This window comes from Salmo salar, chromosome 06, assembly GCF_965601325.2.
Source record: "Salmo salar chromosome 06, fSalSal1, whole genome shotgun sequence".
Classification (NCBI taxonomy): Eukaryota; Metazoa; Chordata; class Actinopteri; order Salmoniformes; family Salmonidae; genus Salmo; species Salmo salar.
Genome location: NC_138296.1, coordinates 94,090,001 through 94,109,146, shown reverse-complemented (window position 1 = coordinate 94,109,146; position 19,146 = coordinate 94,090,001). Strand labels below are relative to the sequence as shown.

General features: G+C 45.6%; 1 protein-coding gene across 1 annotated transcript in view; it reads left to right on the top strand.

The window, feature by feature from the left end:
- LOC106608318 (neuronal acetylcholine receptor subunit alpha-2) overlaps positions 1-19,146 on the top strand; it is a 54,113-nt gene that overhangs the window by 21,948 nt on the left and 13,019 nt on the right. The window contains exons 5-6 of the mRNA XM_045721175.2: positions 14,943-15,144; positions 16,738-16,960. Of these exons, the coding sequence (XP_045577131.1) occupies positions 14,943-15,144; positions 16,738-16,960 (425 nt within the window). The remainder of the gene's footprint in view (positions 1-14,942; positions 15,145-16,737; positions 16,961-19,146) is intronic.

Genomic DNA, 19,146 nt, shown 5'->3' with positions numbered 1-19,146 from the left:
GTTATCCTGATCCTAGCCCTCCCCAGTAATATACTGCCGTGTTAACCTGATCCTAGCCCTCCCCAGTAATATTCTGCCGTGTTATCCTGATCCTAGCCCTCCCCAGTAATATACTGCCATGTTATCCTGATCCTAGCCCTCCCCAGTAATATACTGCCATGTTATCCTGATCCTAGCCTCCTCCCCAGTAATATACTGCCATTTTATCCTGATCCTAGCCCTCCCCAGTAATATACTGCCGTGTTATCCTGATCATAGCCTCCTCCCCAGTAATATACTGCCATGTTATCCTGATCCTAGCCCTCCCCAGTAATATACTGCCATGTTATCCTGATCCTAGCCCTCCCCGGTAATATACTGCCATGTTATCCTGATCCTAGCCTCCTCCCTAGTAATATACTGCCATGTTATCCTGATCCTAGCCCTCCCCGGTAATATACTGCCATGTTATCCTGATCCTAGCCTCCTCCCTAGTAATATACTGCCATGTTATCCTGATCCTAGCCCTCCCCAGTAATATACTGCCATGTTATCCTGATCCTAGCCTCCTCCCCAGTAATATACTGCCATGTTATCCTGATCCTAGCCTCCTCCCCAGTAATATACTGCCATGTTATCCTGATCCTAGCCTCCTCCCCAGTAATATACTGCCCTGTTATCCTGATCCTAGCCTCCTCCCCAGTAATATACTGCCGTGTTAACCTGATCGTAGCCCTCCCCAGTAATATACTGCCATGTTATCCTGATCCTAGCCTCCTCCCCAGTAATATACTGCCATGTTATCCTGATCCTAGCCCTCCCCAGTAATATACTGCCGTGTTATCCTGATCCTAGCCCTTCCCAGTAATATACTGCCTTGTTATCCTGATCCTAGCCCTCCCCAGTAATATACTGCCATGTTATCCTGATCCTAGCCCTCCCCAGTAATATACTGCCATGTTATCCTGATCCTAGCCGCCTCCCCAGTAATATACTGCCCTGTTATCCTGATCCTAGCCATCCCCAGTAATATACTGCCGTGTTATCCTGATCCTAGCCTCCTCCCCAGTAATATACTGCGGTGTTATCCTGATCCTAGCCTCCTCCCCAGTAATATACTGCCGTGTTATCCTGATCCTAGCCTCCTCCCCAGTAATATACTGCCGTGTTATCCCGATCCTAGCCTCCTCCCCAGTAATATACTGCCATGTTATCCTGATCCTAGCCCTCCCCGGTAATATACTGCCATGTTATCCTGATCCTAGCCTCCTCCCTAGTAATATACTGCCGTGTTATCCTGATCCTAGCCCTCCCCAGTAATATACTGCCGTGTTATCCTGATCCTAGCCCTCCCCAGTAATATACTGCCGTGTTATCCTGATCCTAGCCCTCCCCAGTAATATACTGCCATGTTATCCTGATCCTAGCCCTCCCCAGTAATATACTGCCATGTTATCCTGATCCTAGCCCTCCCCAGTAATATACTGCCATGTTATCCTGATCCTAGCCTCCTCCCCAGTAATATACTGCCGTGTTATCCTGATCCTAGCCCTCCCCAGTAATATACTGCCGTGTTATCCTGATCCTAGCCTCCTCCCCAGTAATATACTGCCATGTTATCCTGATCCTAGCCTCCTCCCTAGTAATATACTGCCATGTTATCCTGATCCTAGCCCTCCCCAGTAATATACTGCCATGTTATCCTGATCCTAGCCCTCCCCAGTAATATACTGCCATGTTATCCTGATCCTAGCCTCCTCCCCAGTAATATACTGCCGTGTTATCCTGATCCTAGCCCTCCCCAGTAATATACTGCCATGTTATCCTGATCCTAGCCCTCCCCAGTAATATACTGCCATGTTATCCTGATCCTAGCCCTCCCCAGTAATATACTGCCGTGTTATCCTGATCCTAGCACTCCCCAGTAATATACTGCCGTGTTATCCTGATCCTAGCCCTCCCCAGTAAAATACTGCCGTGTTAACCTGATCCTAGCCCTCCCCAGTAATATACTGCCGTGTTATCCTGATCCTAGCCCTCCCCAGTAATATACTGCCGTGTTAACCTGATCCTAGCCCTCCCCAGTAATATTCTGCCGTGTTATCCTGATCCTAGCCCTCCCCAGTAATATACTGCCATGTTATCCTGATCCTAGCCTCCTCCCCAGTAATATACTGCCATGTTATCCTGATCCTAGCCTCCTCCCCAGTAATATACTGCCATGTTATCCTGATCCTAGCCTCCTCCCCAGTAATATACTGCCATGTTATCCTGATCCTAGCCTCCTCCCCAGTAATATACTGCCCTGTTATCCTGATCCTAGCCTCCTCCCCAGTAATATACTGCCGTGTTAACCTGATCGTAGCCCTCCCCAGTAATATACTGCCATGTTATCCTGATCCTAGCCTCCTCCCCAGTAATATACTGCCATGTTATCCTGATCCTAGCCCTCCCCAGTAATATACTGCCGTGTTATCCTGATCCTAGCCCTTCCCAGTAATATACTGCCTTGTTATCCTGATCCTAGCCCTCCCCAGTAATATACTGCCATGTTATCCTGATCCTAGCCCTCCCCAGTAATATACTGCCATGTTATCCTGATCCTAGCCTCCTCCCCAGTAATATACTGCCCTGTTATCCTGATCCTAGCCATCCCCAGTAATATACTGCCGTGTTATCCTGATCCTAGCCTCCTCCCCAGTAATATACTGCCGTGTTATCCTGATCCTAGCCTCCTCCCCAGTAATATACTGCCGTGTTATCCTGATCCTAGCCTCCTCCCCAGTAATATACTGCCGTGTTATCCCGATCCTAGCCTCCTCCCCAGTAATATACTGCCATGTTATCCTGATCCTAGCCCTCCCCGGTAATATACTGCCATGTTATCCTGATCCTAGCCCTCCCCGGTAATATACTGCCATGTTATCCTGATCCTAGCCTCCTCCCTAGTAATATACTGCCGTGTTATCCTGATCCTAGCCCTCCCCAGTAATATACTGCCGTGTTATCCTGATCCTAGCCCTCCCCAGTAATATACTGCCGTGTTATCCTGATCCTAGCCCTCCCCAGTAATATACTGCCATGTTATCCTGATCCTAGCCCTCCCCAGTAATATACTGCCATGTTATCCTGATCCTAGCCCTCCCCAGTAATATACTGCCATGTTATCCTGATCCTAGCCTCCTCCCCAGTAATATACTGCCGTGTTATCCTGATCCTAGCCCTCCCCAGTAATATACTGCCGTGTTATCCTGATCCTAGCCTCCTCCCCAGTAATATACTGCCATGTTATCCTGATCCTAGCCTCCTCCCTAGTAATATACTGCCATGTTATCCTGATCCTAGCCCTCCCCAGTAATATACTGCCATGTTATCCTGATCCTAGCCCTCCCCAGTAATATACTGCCATGTTATCCTGATCCTAGCCCTCCCCAGTAATATACTGCCGTGTTATCCTGATCCTAGCCCTCCCCAGTAATATACTGCCATGTTATCCTGATCCTAGCCCTCCCCAGTAATATACTGCCGTGTTATCCTGATCCTAGCCCTCCCCTGTAATATACTGCCATGTTATCCTGACCCTAGCCCTCCCCGGTAATATACTGCCATGTTATCCTGATCCTAGCCCTCCCCAGTAATATACTGCCATGTTATCCTGATCCTAGCCCTCCCCAGTAATATACTGCCATGTTATCCTGATCCTAGCCTCCTCCCCAGTAATATACTGCCATGTTATCCCGATCCTAGCCTCCTCCCCAGTAATATACTGCCATGTTATCCTGATCCTAGCCCTCCCCAGTAATATACTGCCATGTTATCCTGATCCTAGCCCTCCCCGGTAATATACTGCCATGTTATCCTGATCCTAGCCCTCCCCAGTAATATACTGCCATGTTATCCTGATCCTAGCCCTCCCCAGTAATATACTGCCATGTTATCCTGATCCTAGCCTCCTCCCCAGTAATATACTGCCGTGTTATCCTGATCCTAGCCCTCCCCAGTAATATATTGCCATGTTATCCTGATCCTAGCCTCCTCCCCAGTAATATACTGCCATGTTATCCTGATCCTAGCCTCCTCCCTAGTAATATACTGCCATGTTATCCTGATCCTAGCCCTCCCCAGTAATATACTGCCATGTTATCCTGATCCTAGCCCTCCCCAGTAATATACTGCCATGTTATCCTGATCCTAGCCCTCCCCAGTAATATACTGCCGTGTTATCCTGATCCTAGCCCTCCCCAGTAATATACTGCCGTGTTATCCTGATCCTAGCCTCCTCCCCAGTAATATACTGCCATGTTATCCTGATCCTAGCCTCCTCCCCAGTAATATACTGCTGTGTTATCCTGATCCTAGCCCTCCCCAGTAATATACTGCCATGTTATCCTGATCCTAGCCCTCCCCAGTAATATACTGCCATGTTATCCTGATCCTAGCCTCCTCCCCAGTAATATACTGCCATGTTATCCTGATCCTGGCCCTCCCCAGTAATATACTGCCATGTTATCCTGATCCTAGCCTCCTCCCTAGTAATATACTGCGGTGTTATCCTGATCCTAGCCTCCTCCCCAGTAATATACTGCCATGTTATCCTGATCCTAGCCTCCTCCCTAGTAATATACTGCCGTGTTATCCTGATCCTAGCCTCCTCCCTAGTAATATACTGCCATGTTATCCTGATCCTAGCCCTCCCCAGTAATATACTGCCATGTTATCCTGATCCTAGCCTCCTCCCCAGTAATATACTGCCATGTTTACCTGATCCTAGCCTCCTCCCCAGTAATATACTGCCATGTTATCCTGATCCTAGCCTCCTCCCTAGTAATATACTGCCATGTTATCCTGATCCTAGCCCTCCCCAGTAATATACTGCCATGTTATCCTGATCCTAGCCTCCTCCCCAGTAATATACTGCCATGTTATCCTGATCCTAGCCTCCTCCCCAGTAATATACTGCCATGTTATCCTGATCCTAGCCTCCTCCCTAGTAATATACTGCCATGTTATCCTGATCCTAGCACTCCCCAGTAATATACCAGCCCTTCTTATAGTTTTTTCCTCATGTAAATTAATTATAGTTTCATGGCCAAAAGTGTCAGATTAAAACTCAAGATTATTTAATGACTGTTCCACCTCCTAAAACTCTCCTGTGAGATCGTGCTCAGTTATTGAAATTAAAAAGGTGTGTGTGTGTGTGTGTGTGTGTGTGTGTGTGTGTGTGTGTGTGTGTGTGTGTGTGTGTGTGTGTGTGTGAGGAAGATGTAATGATAGACTTAATATTATGTCTCTAGCTACAGCTATTAGTGGCGTGTATTAAAGCCGTGATCAGGGGATTTGTAGCGCTTGAGGGGAGGAGATCAATTAGACTGCCATATAAGAGATTGTTCCTGGAGGATCGTAAGTCTTTACCAAAAAAATGGCTTCTAATATGTCTCGGAGTCCTGTGTGTTTGTGTGTAAATAAACAATTTGTGAAGTGTTGATGAGGTTCCTGTCATATTAAAATGTAAAATGTGGCCTTAACACAGATGATATACAGCTTTTTGGAGGGAGCTCAGTTACATAGCAAAGTGTTTGTTTCTTGGGCTTCAGGAATGTGACTGATCAAAGTGCCTCAGGCCTTCAAAAATAAATGATTGAACTGATTGAAAATAAAGGGATATCGGTGAATAAATGCCTTGGGCAAGGCTACGATGGCACCAGTGCAATGAGTGGAGTTTACTCAGATGCTTTTTAAAAGCGCATGTCAGACCGAGTGTAACGGTCGTCGTATGTAATGGACCAAGGCGCAGCGGGTTGCAATGAGTGGAGTTTACTCAGATGCTTTTTAAAAGCGCATGTCAGACCGAGTGTAACGGTCGTCGTATGTAATGGACCAAGGCGCAGCGGGTTGAGTGCTCATCTTAACTTTATTTACAACACTGACGAAAACAAAACAAGAAAACGATCGGACGACAAACATTAATGCAGGCTACACACAGCTATGCAATAACAACCTCCCACAATTCCCATAACAAACACACCCCTATACATAGGACCTTCAATCAGAGGCAACGAGGAACAGCTGCCTCCAATTGAAGGCCCAATCCCAATTAACTAAACATAGAAATACATAGACTAGACTGAACATAGAAATACACTAACATAGAACATAGACCAAAACCCAGGAATACTCTAAACAAACACCCCTCTACATAAACAATTAAATCAACAACCCCGAACCACATAAAACAAACACCCCCCTGCCACGTCCTGACCAAACTACAATAACAAATAACCCCTTTACTGGTCAGAACGTGACACCGAGAGCATAATGCTTCGTTCTTAGGTAGTTCTTTATGAGTTTTAGTTTTTGATCTCTCCGCAGAAGCTACAGTTACAGGGATGGTTAAAAACAGCTTGGTCGTTGTAGCAACATCAGAGAAACTGGGAAGAAGGGAGTTGTGCTTCAAATTCAGCAGTTCAACACGTTATGGAAAGAGATGAACTGTATAGGAAGCTCTTGGGGACAGGTCGTCTGGATACTGGACAGACAATACATTGGCGAATGCAAACAGATCATCTTTTGTGGACAACAGTTCTTGACGGTTCAAAAACAAAAAAAAAGCAGTTTGCGATTATCTTCATACTGGTGAACCGGTGTTTGGGTTGTGTGGTTGCAATATCAACAGTCCCTTATCTCTGTTATATCTTTGCATGTATCATTCAAGACTTAGTTTAACTTGTGTGCAATGGACACATCATGCATAATGTCTCAGAAGGACTTCAGAACACCAGGGAGTCTCTCAAGCTGGATTGAATTTAATTTACCTTGATCACAGGCCATTTGTGTATGCTATTAGCCAGAAAACCTGCTGAGTTGAACAATAAATAGGGGTTAAATGTATTCTCTAGCTGACTACTTTTTATTTCATTGTTAGGCTATGTGTAATTTTCATAAATTGAAGCTAAATATCAGCTAGATACTATATATATATATATATATATATAGCTATAGATAGTTGGCTGCACTGCATAAAGAAACATTCCCTACTAAGCTAGTGTTTTGAGGTTGGACTGACTGTATAATTTGGCATTTATAGACTGGTTTTACGCACACCAATTTTCTTTCCAAGCTGGGAGAGAGCGCTAGAATGGCTAATGTCATGCAGGTTCTGGTAGGCTATATAGGACAGTAGTATTTTTTTTCTTTAATCAATTGGTTGCTGATTACTATGCTGTTGTATCATGTCCACTGGGCCCGAGTCGGACCAGGAGGAGGAAGACGACCCGTGCCGGGAAACGAGCCATCGTCAGAGGAGGACCTCAGGCACCCCTTTATGGACGTGGAGACCCTAGATGGGTCATCCGACACGAAAATCCTCATGGGCCAGTTTGAGACGGCCCAGTTAAAGACCCCAACCTCCAGAACGCGAGGGGCCAGGTGATTGCCGGTGGACGTGATTGCGCTGTTACCCGGGGTAAGTGAGTGGCGCTACCCACACTTCGCCATCAAGCATAATTTACTGTATCAGGTTGTAAACCGCAATGGGGAGACAAAAGAGTTGTTACTCCTACCCACCCAGTATGTTAGTACTGTCTTGCAGCTCGCCCACACCCACCTGCTCTGGGCATACCTAGGGATGGAGAAAAATCAGGGCGGGGATTGGGAATCGGTTCCTCTGGCCCGGAGTCAAGCGCGCCATGGAGGACTAGTGCCGTACCTGTCCGGAGTGCCAGATCACAGCCCTGAGGGCACATTATAGAAACCCTTTGGTTCCCCTGCCCATGATAGGGGTGCCGTTTGAGCAGGTGGCGATGGATCTGGTGGGTCCGTTGGTGAAGACAACGAGGGGACACCAATACACCAATGTTACGCACGGCCACAGCGAAAGGTATCGTGTAGGAGCGCTTCCATTTATTGAGCCGGGTGGGTATCCCACAGGCAATCCTGATGGACCAGGGCACCGCATTCATGTCTCGTGTAATGAAACATGTCTGCAATCTTTTACGAATCAAACAGGTGAGGATCAGCGTGTACCATCCACAAACGGGGCGGGCTAGTCGAACGCTTCAATAAGACCCTAAAGCAGATGCTGAAGGTGGTCATCGAGTGAGATGGAAGGAACTGGGATCAGCTGCTGCCCCACTTGATGTTCTCGGTGCGCGAGGTACCCCAAGCGTCCACTGGGTTCTCCCCCTTTGAGCTCCTGTATGGCCGTCAGTTCCCCGGACTGCTGGACCTAGCCAAGGAGGTCTGGGAAGACCAACCGACCCCCTTTCGCATCATGGTGGAACACGTGGAGGAGATGAGGGAGAGGATGAAGGCGATTTGGCCAGTGGGGAGGGAGCACATGGCCCAGGCGCAACGCGCCCAGGAGCGAGTATACAACCAGGGGGCCCAACCACGAGAGTTCCACCCAGGTGAGAAGGTCTTAGTGCTGATCCCCAAAACAGAGAGCAAATTCCTGGCTACGTGGCATGGGCCCTATGACATCGTCAAGGGGGTAGGCGACGTCAATTACAAGGTCTGCCAACCCCTCCAGCTGTACCATGTGAACCTACTGAAGAGATGGCATGCACAAGAGGCGCTGTGTGCAACATGAACCCGGCCACAGGAGAACCCGCCCCCCATCGAAGTTTCCATGGGGGAAGATCTCAGCCGGACCCAATGACAAGCGCTCCGAAATTTGGTCCAGCGGAATATGGTCGTGTTCGCCGGGGCGCACGGATCTCGTGGAACATCATATCCACACACGTCTGGGAGAAAAAGTGCATAAATGGCCATACCGGATACCAGAAGCCCGGAGGTCAGCGGCCCAGCGGTAAATGACGACAATGCTAGAGATTGGGGTACTGGAGGAGTCCCACAGTGAGTGGTCTAGCCCTATAGTGCTGGTACCGAAACCGGACGGAACTGTCCACTTCTGCAATGACTTCCGGGGGCTGAACAAGGTCAGTAAATTCAATGCCTACCTCATGCCCCAGGTGGATGAACCGATCGACCGCTTGGGGAAGACGAGGTCAGCATCCTGGACCTGACAAAGGGGTACTGGCAGGTGCTGCAGGTGCCAGCGGCCTCCCGGGAGAAGATGGCCTTCTCCACCCCAGGGGGGGGGGCTATACTACCACCACGTTCTTCCTCTCGTGCTCCACGGGGCCCCATCGACCTTCCAGTGACTCATGGACAGTGTCCTGCGCCCACACCGTGAGTACGCTGCTGCATATTTGGATGATATAATCGTGCACAGTGACAGTTGGGAGTCGCATCTCTGTAGGCTACAGGCGGTGGAAGCACCAAGCGATGCGGCGCTGACCTCGAAACCCCACAAGTGCAAGCTGGGCTACGCCGAGGTAGAGTACCTGGGCTATTGAATCGGGAAATGTGAAGCCCCAAGAAGAAGAAAAAATTGCTGTGAAGTCGTTCCTGGAGTTATCAGGCTACTACAGTCGATTTGTACCTAACTTTGCCGCAATAGTTTCTCCCCTCACAGACTTGACAAGGGCATGCCTACCCCAGACGGTACGATGGACGGAGGACACAGAGGTGGTGTTACAGGCCCTGATCGACGCGCTATGTTCACATCCGGTTCTCATCACCCCGGACTTCTCAAATCACCCCCTGGAACAGACAGACGCGTCTGACACAGAGGTGGAGCCGTCTTGTCCCAAGAGCAGGAAGGTGAGGAACACCCAATCATGTATGTCAGTAGGAAGCTCCTCCAAAGGTAGAAGAAATACTCGATTGTCAAGAAGGAGTGCCTCGGCGTGAAGTGGGCACTGCACACCCTCAAGTATTACCTCCTCGGGAGGAAGTTCACCCTGATCACCGACCATGCCCACCTCGTGTGGATGGCAAGAGGTACGGACACAAATGACCACGTCACCTGCTGGTTCTTGATGCCCTCTCCAGGAGGGATGCAAACCTAGCCCTGAGTACGCTTCCCTCCCGGTCAGGGTGGTATCCCGGGAGGTCTACCCTGGTGGTTGGTGATAAAGGGGAGGTACGTGCCGCGACGTTGTCTCCCTCTGCTGGGAGTTCCCGGGCTGGGCACCCTGACACTGATGGCACCAATTAGGGGTAATTAGGGGAGATTGCCAAGCAGCCATGCAACCCACATAAATGGAGCACCGTGGCACACCATGGGGGAGAAAAAGAGAGAGGCAAGGAGTGATTCTACAGAGGGGAACGAGCACCCGAAGGCACAGAGCCAAATATGAGTAGGACTGAGCCAACCCTAACTTATTTTGTTTATTTTTTGTTGCCTAGTAAAGTCGTGTTTTCTGACTAGAACCTCCCTGTCTCTGTGTCCATCTCTGTGTGCTCAACCCAACAAGCAACAGTTTACCGCAACTGATTAACCTCTTACATCTAGACGTTCCGCTAGCGGAACACCTGCTCCAATATCCAATGATAGGCGTGGCGCGAATTACAAATTCCTCAAAAATACAAAAACTTCAATTTTTCAAACATATGACTATTTCACAGCATTTTAAAGACAAGACTCTCCTTTATCTAACCACACTGTCCGATTTCAAAAAGGCTTTACAGCGAAAGCAAGACATTAGATTATGTCAGCAGAGTACCCAGCCAGAAATAATCAGACACCCATTTTTCAAGCTAGCATATAATGTCACAAAAACCCAGAAGACAGCTAAATGCAGCACTAACCTTTGATGATCTTCATCAGATGACACACCTAGGACATTATGTTATACAATACATGCATGTTTTGTTCAATCAAGTTCATATTTATATCAAAAAACAGCTTTTTACATTAGCATGTGACGTTCAGAACTAGCATACCCCCCACAAACTTCCGGGGAATTTACTAACAATTTACTAAATTACTCACGATAAACGTTCACAAAAAGCATAACAATTATTTTAAGAATTATAGATACAGAACTCCTCTATGCACTCGATATGTCCGATTTTAAAATAGCTTTTTGGTGAAAGCACATTTTGCAATATTCTAAGTACATAGCCCAGCCATCACGGGCTAGCTATTTAGACACCCGGCAAGTTTAGCCTTCACCAAAATCAGATTTACTATTACAAAAGTTTGATTACCTTTTGTTGTCTTCGTCAGAATGCACTCCCAGGACTGCTACTTCAATAACAAATGTTGGTTTGTTCCAAAATAATCCATCGTTATATCCGAATAGCGGCGTTTTGTTCGTGCGTTCCAGAAACTATCCGAAATGGTAAATCAGGGTCGTGCGCATGGCGCATTTCGTGACAAAAAAATTCTAAATATTCCATTACCGTACTTCGAAGCATGTCAACCGCTGTTTAAAATCAATTTTTATGCAATTTATCTCGTAAAAAAGCGATAATATTCCGACCGGGAATCTCCTTTTCGGCAAACAGAGGAAAAAACACAAAGACGGGGGCGGCCAGTGCACGCGCCTAAGCCCACAGTCCCTTGATCGGCCACTTGAGAAAGGCGATAATGTGTTTCAGCCTGGGGCTGGAATGACGACATTCAGGTTTTTCCCGGGCTCTGAGAGCCTATTGGAGCCGTGGGATGTGTCACGTTACTGCAGAGATCCTTTGTAATTGAATGAGATGTCAAAGAAAGACAATAAATGGTCAGACAGGCCACTTCCTGTAAAGGAATCTCTCAGGTTTTGACCTGCCATTTGAGTTCTGTTATACTCACAGACACCATTCAAACAGTTTTAGAAACTTTGGAGTGTTTTCTATCCAAAGCCAATAATTATATGCATATTCTAGTTACTGGGCAGGAGTAGTAACCAGATTAAATCGGGTACGTTTTTTATCCAGCCGTGAAAATACTGCCCCCTAGCCATAACAGGTTAAGGCAGTTTGGGACGAAGACTTGATGATGAAGTTCCTCTCTTGGATATTAACCACAAATATGAATCTCTATCTCTCTCTCTAGAGCTAGGCCTTAGCTTCTCTTCCTTTATACAAATCTCTATCTGTCTCTGGGGCTAGGCCTTAGCTTCTCTTCCTTTATACAAATCTCTATCTGTCTCTGGAGCTAGGCCTTAGCTTCTCTTCCTTTATTCAAATCTCTATCTCTCTCTGGAGCTAGGCCTTAGCTTCTATTCCTTTATACGAATCTCTATCTCTCTCTGGGGCTAGGCCTTAGCTTCTATTCCTTTATACGAATCTCTATCTCTCTCTAGAGCTAGGCCTTAGCTTCTATTCCTTTATACGAATCTCTATCTCTCTCTGGGGCTAGGCCTTAGCTTCTATTCCTTTATACGAATCTCTATCTCTCTCTGGGGCTAGGCCTTAGCTTCTATTCCTTTATATGAATCTCTATCTCTCTCTGGGGCTAGGCCTTAGCTTCTCTTCCTCTATTCGAATCTCTATCTCTCTCTGGGGCTAGGCCTTAGCTTCTATTCCTTTATACGAATCTCTATCTCTCTCTGGGGCTAGGCCTTAGCTTCTATTCCTTTATATGAATCTCTATCTCTCTCTGGGGCTAGGCCTTAGCTTCTCTTCCTCTATTCGAATCTCTATCTCTCTCTGGGGCTAGGCCTTAGCTTCTCTTCCTTTATACAAATCTCTATCTCTCTCTAGAGCTAGGCCTTAGCTTCTATTCCTTTATACGAATCTCTATCTCTCTCTAGAGCTAGGCCTTAGCTTCTCTTCCTTTATACGAATCTCTATCTCTCTCTGGGGCTAGGCCTTAGCTTCTCTTCCTTTTTAGATTCATTTTATATGAATATAATCCAGTGGACTCCTAAGTCTATAGGTCTATGCATGCAATGCCCTGATACATTTAGTACTCAAATCTCTTGATAGCTGAACCGTTAGGTGGACAATTATTTTTTTAGGAATGGAAAAAAAACTATAAAAACAATAAGCTATAAAGTTGTGCATATGCTACACATCGAAACACAAGGAATAGTGTTTAGTAATTTTTTTGTAGGCTGTTTTTAAGGACACGTAAATGTTGCTCATTTGGCCGACATCCCTGGTTTATTGATGGTGCTGGCTGCATTGGTGTACACCCTAATGGGTTACGCACCCAATGCATATGGATGCCCGGTACATTTCTCGAATGTCAGATTAATTAAAATCTTCCCAGTCACTTGTCCGAAACCCTGATATATAGAATATATTCAGTGTACTGTGTATATATAGTACAGGCTACAGTAGGCTACAAAATACACTTTCCAGTGACACTGATTCACCCAATGATGAAGATGAAGCATAGGCTACTCACCGGGGATGGCCAATGCGCTTGTGCCAATATCTCAAGATAAGCTATTTTGAAAGTGCTGTTCGCTCAGAATCGCTCAAAAGCTGTTGATTAAAAAAATGTTTTAGCTTCTACAGACAGATCAGTCTTCTCTTTTCAGCAGTAGGCATTTGTTTTCCAAACAGTATGCCTATGTTTTTCTCATGATGGAATTTAGAAATTTGTGAAATTTGGCAAACTGACAGCCGAAACAAACCAGTACCACTTAATATTTTGTTTTTAGACAATAATGTCGTCCTCCAGGTTAGATGGACTTCATATTGTACAATTTGTGTCTACCCTTTTCATGGACCTGGATTAGATGGAGAGAAGGTCGTCTTTATTGACCTGTTTATTATTTGTCAGCAGTAGCATATAAGCCTATACTACCCCTGTCATTTTTGTTTCTATAAAAAAAAGATTCTGCTAATGTCTCCAGTCATATAAATTGCAGTAGAATTACATGAAATGTGTTTACAAACACAAAACAAAAAGGAGAAGAAACGTATCTGATATAGCTATAGCATAAGGCCTACTCTACACCACCAGGCGCTCAGCCATGTCATAAGCCATACTTTACACCACCAGGCGCTCAGCCATGTCATAAGGCCTACTCTGCACCACCAGGCGCTCAGCCATGTCATAAGGTCTACTCTACACCACCAGGCGCTCAGCCATGTCATAAGGCCTACTCTACACCAACAGGCGCTCAGCCATGTCATAAGGCCTACTCTGCACCACCAGGCGCTCAGCCATATCATAAGGTCTACTCTACACCACCAGGCGCTCAGCATTGTCATAAGGCCTACTCTACACCACCAGGCGCTCAGCCATGTCATACGGCCTACTCTGCACCACCAGGCGCTCAGCCATGTCATAAGGCCTACTCTACACCACCAGGCGCTCAGCCATGTCATAAGGCCTACTCTACACCAACAGGCGCTCAGCCATGTCATAAGGCCTACTCTACACCACCAGGCGCTCAGCCATGTCATAAGGCCTACTCTACACCAACAGGCGCTCAGCCATGTCATAAGGCCTATTCTACACCACCAGGCGCTCAGCCATGTAGTGAACACTGCTGTCTTTTTTTGTTGCCAACAGTGATTGAGTTTTATATAATTAACCTACATTATGACTATCCATTAGGAATAGTAGATATCTTACATGAGTCTGTAAATGCAATGACAGTTACATGGAATACTTTATTATAAAGGTGCATTTTATTTTTTTTTATGGTGAAAATTAGCTTCACCAAAACTGGAAACTCACGTGTCGCCTATGGGAGAGGGACAGAGATGGAGAGACCCGACTCAACTCAAAACGAAACTGTCTATCGTACAGCAGAGCGCGTCCAACGACAAACGGTCACAACTGAATAGACAAGAGCCTATCGTGAACGTACCGCTTGCAAAACAGATTTTCTTTCTTTCCCTTACCTACAATACCATGATCATTTTATAATCAATAAAACATTTCAGTTTCACCATCTCACCACCTGGTGGTGCTGTAGCACCACTACTCCCCGTGTCTATGGCTGTGCGTGCCCATAACAACCTGCACAAACTGACAATGTCAATCGAGCTAACAACCAGAGGGTTTGCCTGGCAACGATGCCAATGATATACGGATATTCGGCTATTGACTCGTACATACGACCGCAGCACAGCCGGGCTGTACGACGCACCCTCACGTGTACAATTACTTCAGTAACCTATTTTCTGTTCTGTTGTGTTCTGCTCTCCTCTCCTCCCTCCAGTGCGGACGGTGAGTTCGCCGTAACCCACATGACCAAGGCCCACCTGTTCTACAATGGGAAGGTGCGCTGGGTTCCCCCGGCCATCTATAAGTCCTCCTGTTCTATAGACGTCACCTTCTTCCCCTTCGACCAGCAGAACTGTAAGATGAAGTTTGGTTCCTGGACTTACGACAAGGCTAAAATTGACCTGGAACGAATCGAGGTATGGAGTTTTATTTTGTTATTATTATATATATATATATATAAATATATATATTTACCTTTATTTAACCAGGAAGGGCTCATTGAGATTTGAAATCTCTTTTTCAAGAGCATCCTGGCCAAGACAGGATGCACCAAGTCATTACACAATTACAGACAGACAACATGAAAAACTACAAGTAATCTAGTAAAAACCATAGAATTCACAAGAGTATAACAAAATCATAAAACAGCAAATTAAAAACATTGACAGGTCAGGGAATCAGTCTCAAGATCATTCATCAGTGATTTAAAAACACCAATCGGGACAAGTTCTTCCAGTTTAAATGTATTTTGTAAGGCGTTCCAAGACGATGGCGCAGAGTACATATAAAAGCCCTTTTACCAAATTCAGTTTGGACATTTGGAACAGTTAGCAGGATAAAGTCCCGCGAACGAAGAGACGACCCACCACATTTCTGAACAATAAAAATGCCAAAATAAAATGGTAGTAAACCCAAAATGGCTTTGTAAGTAAAAGTATACCAGTGACTGAGCCTACGAGTGACTAGAGAAGGCCAGCCAACCCTGGTATATAAAGTGCAGTGGTGCGTAAGGGTTTTGCAGTTTAAAAAATATATCAATGCGCCATGGTAAAGGGTGTCAATTGATCTCAAACACTGAGCGGAAGCATTCATATATAAAATATCCCCTATCGTCTAGTAAAGGCATAAATGTAGCTGATACTAGCCTCCATCTGGCTTCAAAATAAAAATCGGCCTTATTCCTAAAATAAAATCCCAACTTCAGCTACAATTTTTTTGTAAGTTGTTGAATATGCAATTTAAAACATAGGCCGTCATCAATTAAAATTCCAAGATACTTATATGAGGTTACAGTCTCAATCTCAATGCCCTGACAGGTAGTAATAGGTGAAAGGTTCAGCGATCTATTTCTTGCTTTAGAAAACATCATTAGTTTAGTTTTGTCAGTATTGAGGATAAGCTTCAATTGACACAAGGAACGTTGAACAGTATAAAAAGCAGTTTGCAAGTTCTGGAAAGCTTTTGTGAGAGATTTGTGAGAGGCACAACAACAGATAACAGCATCGTCAGCATAAAAGTGAAGTTTGTGCATTTTGCACATTTTTGTCTAAATGATTTATTGTATCAATCAGTCAGTGTCAGTCAGTCAGTCAGTCAGTCAAATAATCACTCAAGGAGGTAATGTTATAAAAGTGTTGTACAAGATGTGCATGATATGGGTAACGTATTGTCTATGTGTCTATGTGTTTATGTTTTATACATTAGCACTAGCCTGATCCCAGATCTGTTTGTGTTCTTGCTAACTCCATTGTTGTCATTGTCAAGCCCACTAGCCTGATCCCAGATCTGTTTGTGTTCTTGCTAACTCCATTGCTGTCAATGTGAAGCCACACTGCGAGCCAATCAGAGCCAGCAGTGTGTGACAATTTTCCTCTAAGGGAGCTAAAGTGTATCTCTATCCCCTAGAATACAGTAGACCTGAACAACTATATCTACACAGTGCTTATGAAGCTTTTATGTATGCCATATGAAGCCTTTATAGAGTGGGGCGGTTGATCTTTATCCCCTAGAACACTGTGGATCTGAACAACTACTGGGAGAGTGGAGAGTGGGCCATCATCAACGCAGTGGGAACATACAACACCAAGAAGTACGACTGCTGTCATGAGATCTACCCTGATATCACCTACTTCTTCATCATCAGACGGCTGCCTCTCTTCTACACCATAAACCTGATCATCCCCTGTCTGCTCATCTCCTGTCTCACCGTCCTGGTCTTCTATCTCCCCTCAGGTAGATTCCTAGTCTTCTATCTCCCCTCAGGTAGGTCCTAGTCTTCTATCTCCCCTCAGGTAGGTCCTAGTCTTCTATCTCCCCTCAGGTAGATTCCTAGTCTTCTATCTCCCCTCAGGTAGATTCCTAGTCGTCTATCTCCCCTCAGGTAGGTCCTAGTCGTCTATCTCCCCTCAGGTAGATTCCTAGTCTTCTATCTCCCCTCAGGTAGATTCCTAGTCTTCTATCTCCCCTCAGGTAGATTCCTAGTCGTCCATCTCCCCTCAGGTAGATTCCTAGTCTTCCATCTCCCCTCAGGTAGGTCCTAGTCGTCTATCTCCCCTCAGGTAGATTCCTAGTCTTCTATCTCCCCTCAGGTAGATTCCTAGTATTCTATATCCCCTCAGGTAGATTCCTAGTCTTCTATCTCCCCTCAGGTAGATTCCTAGTCGTCTATCTCCCCTCAGGTAGATTCCTAGTATTCTATCTCCCCTCAGGTAGATTCCTAGTCTTCTATCTCCCCTCAGGTAGATTCCTAGTCTTCTATCTCCCCTCAGGTAGATTCCTAGTATTCTATATCCCCTCAGGTAGATTCCTAGTCTTCTATCTCCCCTCAGGTAGATTCCTAGTCGTCTATCTCCCCTCAGGTTGATTCCTAGTATTCTATCTCCCCTCAGGTAGATTCCTAGTCTTCTATCTCCCCTCAGGTAGGTCCTAGTCGTCTATCTCCCCTCAGGTAGATTCCTAGTCTTCTATCTCCCCTCAGGTAGATTCCTAGTCGTCCATCTCCCCTCAGGTAGATTCCTAGTCTTCCATCTCCCCTCAGGTAGGTCCTAGTCGTCTATCTCCCCTCAGGTAGATTCCTAGTCTTCTATCTCCCCTCAGGTAGATTCCTAGTCTTCTATCTCCCCTCAGGTAGATTCCTAGTCTTCTATCTCCCCTCAGGTAGGTCCTAGTCTTCTATCTCCCCTCAGGTAGATTCCTAGTCGTCTATCTCCCCTCAGGTAGATTCCTAGTATTCTATCTCCCCTCAGGTAGATTCCTAGTCTTCTATCTCCCCTCAGGTAGATTCCTAGTCTTCTATCTCCCCTCAGGTAGATTCCTAGTATTCTATATCCCCTCAGGTAGATTCCTAGTCTTCTATCTCCCCTCAGGTAGATTCCTAGTCGTCTATCTCCCCTCAGGTTGATTCCTAGTATTCTATCTCCCCTCAGGTAGATTCCTAGTCGTCTATCTCCCCTCAGGTAGGTCCTAGTCGTCTATCTCCCCTCAGGTAGATTCCTAGTCGTCTATCTCCCCTCAGGTAGATTCCTAGTCGTCTATCTCCCCTCAGGTAGATTCCTAATCTTCTATCTCCCCTCAGGTAAGTAGGCTAACAGAGGGAATCTCTGAATTTTTCTGAAAGTAACGGTGTGACACGGCTAGCTTGTTAACGGTGACTCTAGTAGCATTTCAGTCAGTGACTTCACTCGCTCAGACCTTTTGAAGTAGTCATTGTTTCACTTGCTCTCTAAGATGCATGGCTTTTGTGGACCGATAGGTAATGATGCTTCATGACTGTTGTCGATGTGTTCAGAGGGTCCCTGGTTCGAGCCTAGGTTGGGGCCTTCCCTGTGGCTCAGTTGGTAGAGCATGGTGTGTGCAATGCCAGGGTTGTGGGTTCGGTTCCCACGGGGGGCCAGTACAAAAAAATGCATGAAATGAAATGTGATGCATTCATTACTGTAAGTCGCTCTGGATAAGAGTGTCTGCTAAATGACTAAAATGTAAAATGGGCAAAGAGAGAGACGGAAGAAATCCTGTTACATGAACAATTTAGAATGTAGCCAACATCCCCATCTAGTGGAGGTTTTGGAACATTACAGGTTGTTACAACTAAGATTTTTGACATACATATAGCCTATGTATTAGTTTATGTTAGTAACAGTTACAGAAATTCAGTAACAAATATTGAAAGAGCATTAAGATTATTTTAAATCTGCTTAAGTAAAAAATGATTTAATTAAAAAAAATGAATTTCTCTATGCTGACTTCATTCACAAATTAAAAGCCAAACTTGTCTTTCATCAACCAAATATGGCTTAATTAATGCCTTTATCTATAATGCATACGAGAAGAAAAAGGGCATATGTTAAAAAAATATATATAATTACATCTTACAAAACACTATGCACTGTTATACGGTGCCTAACGAAAGTCTACACACC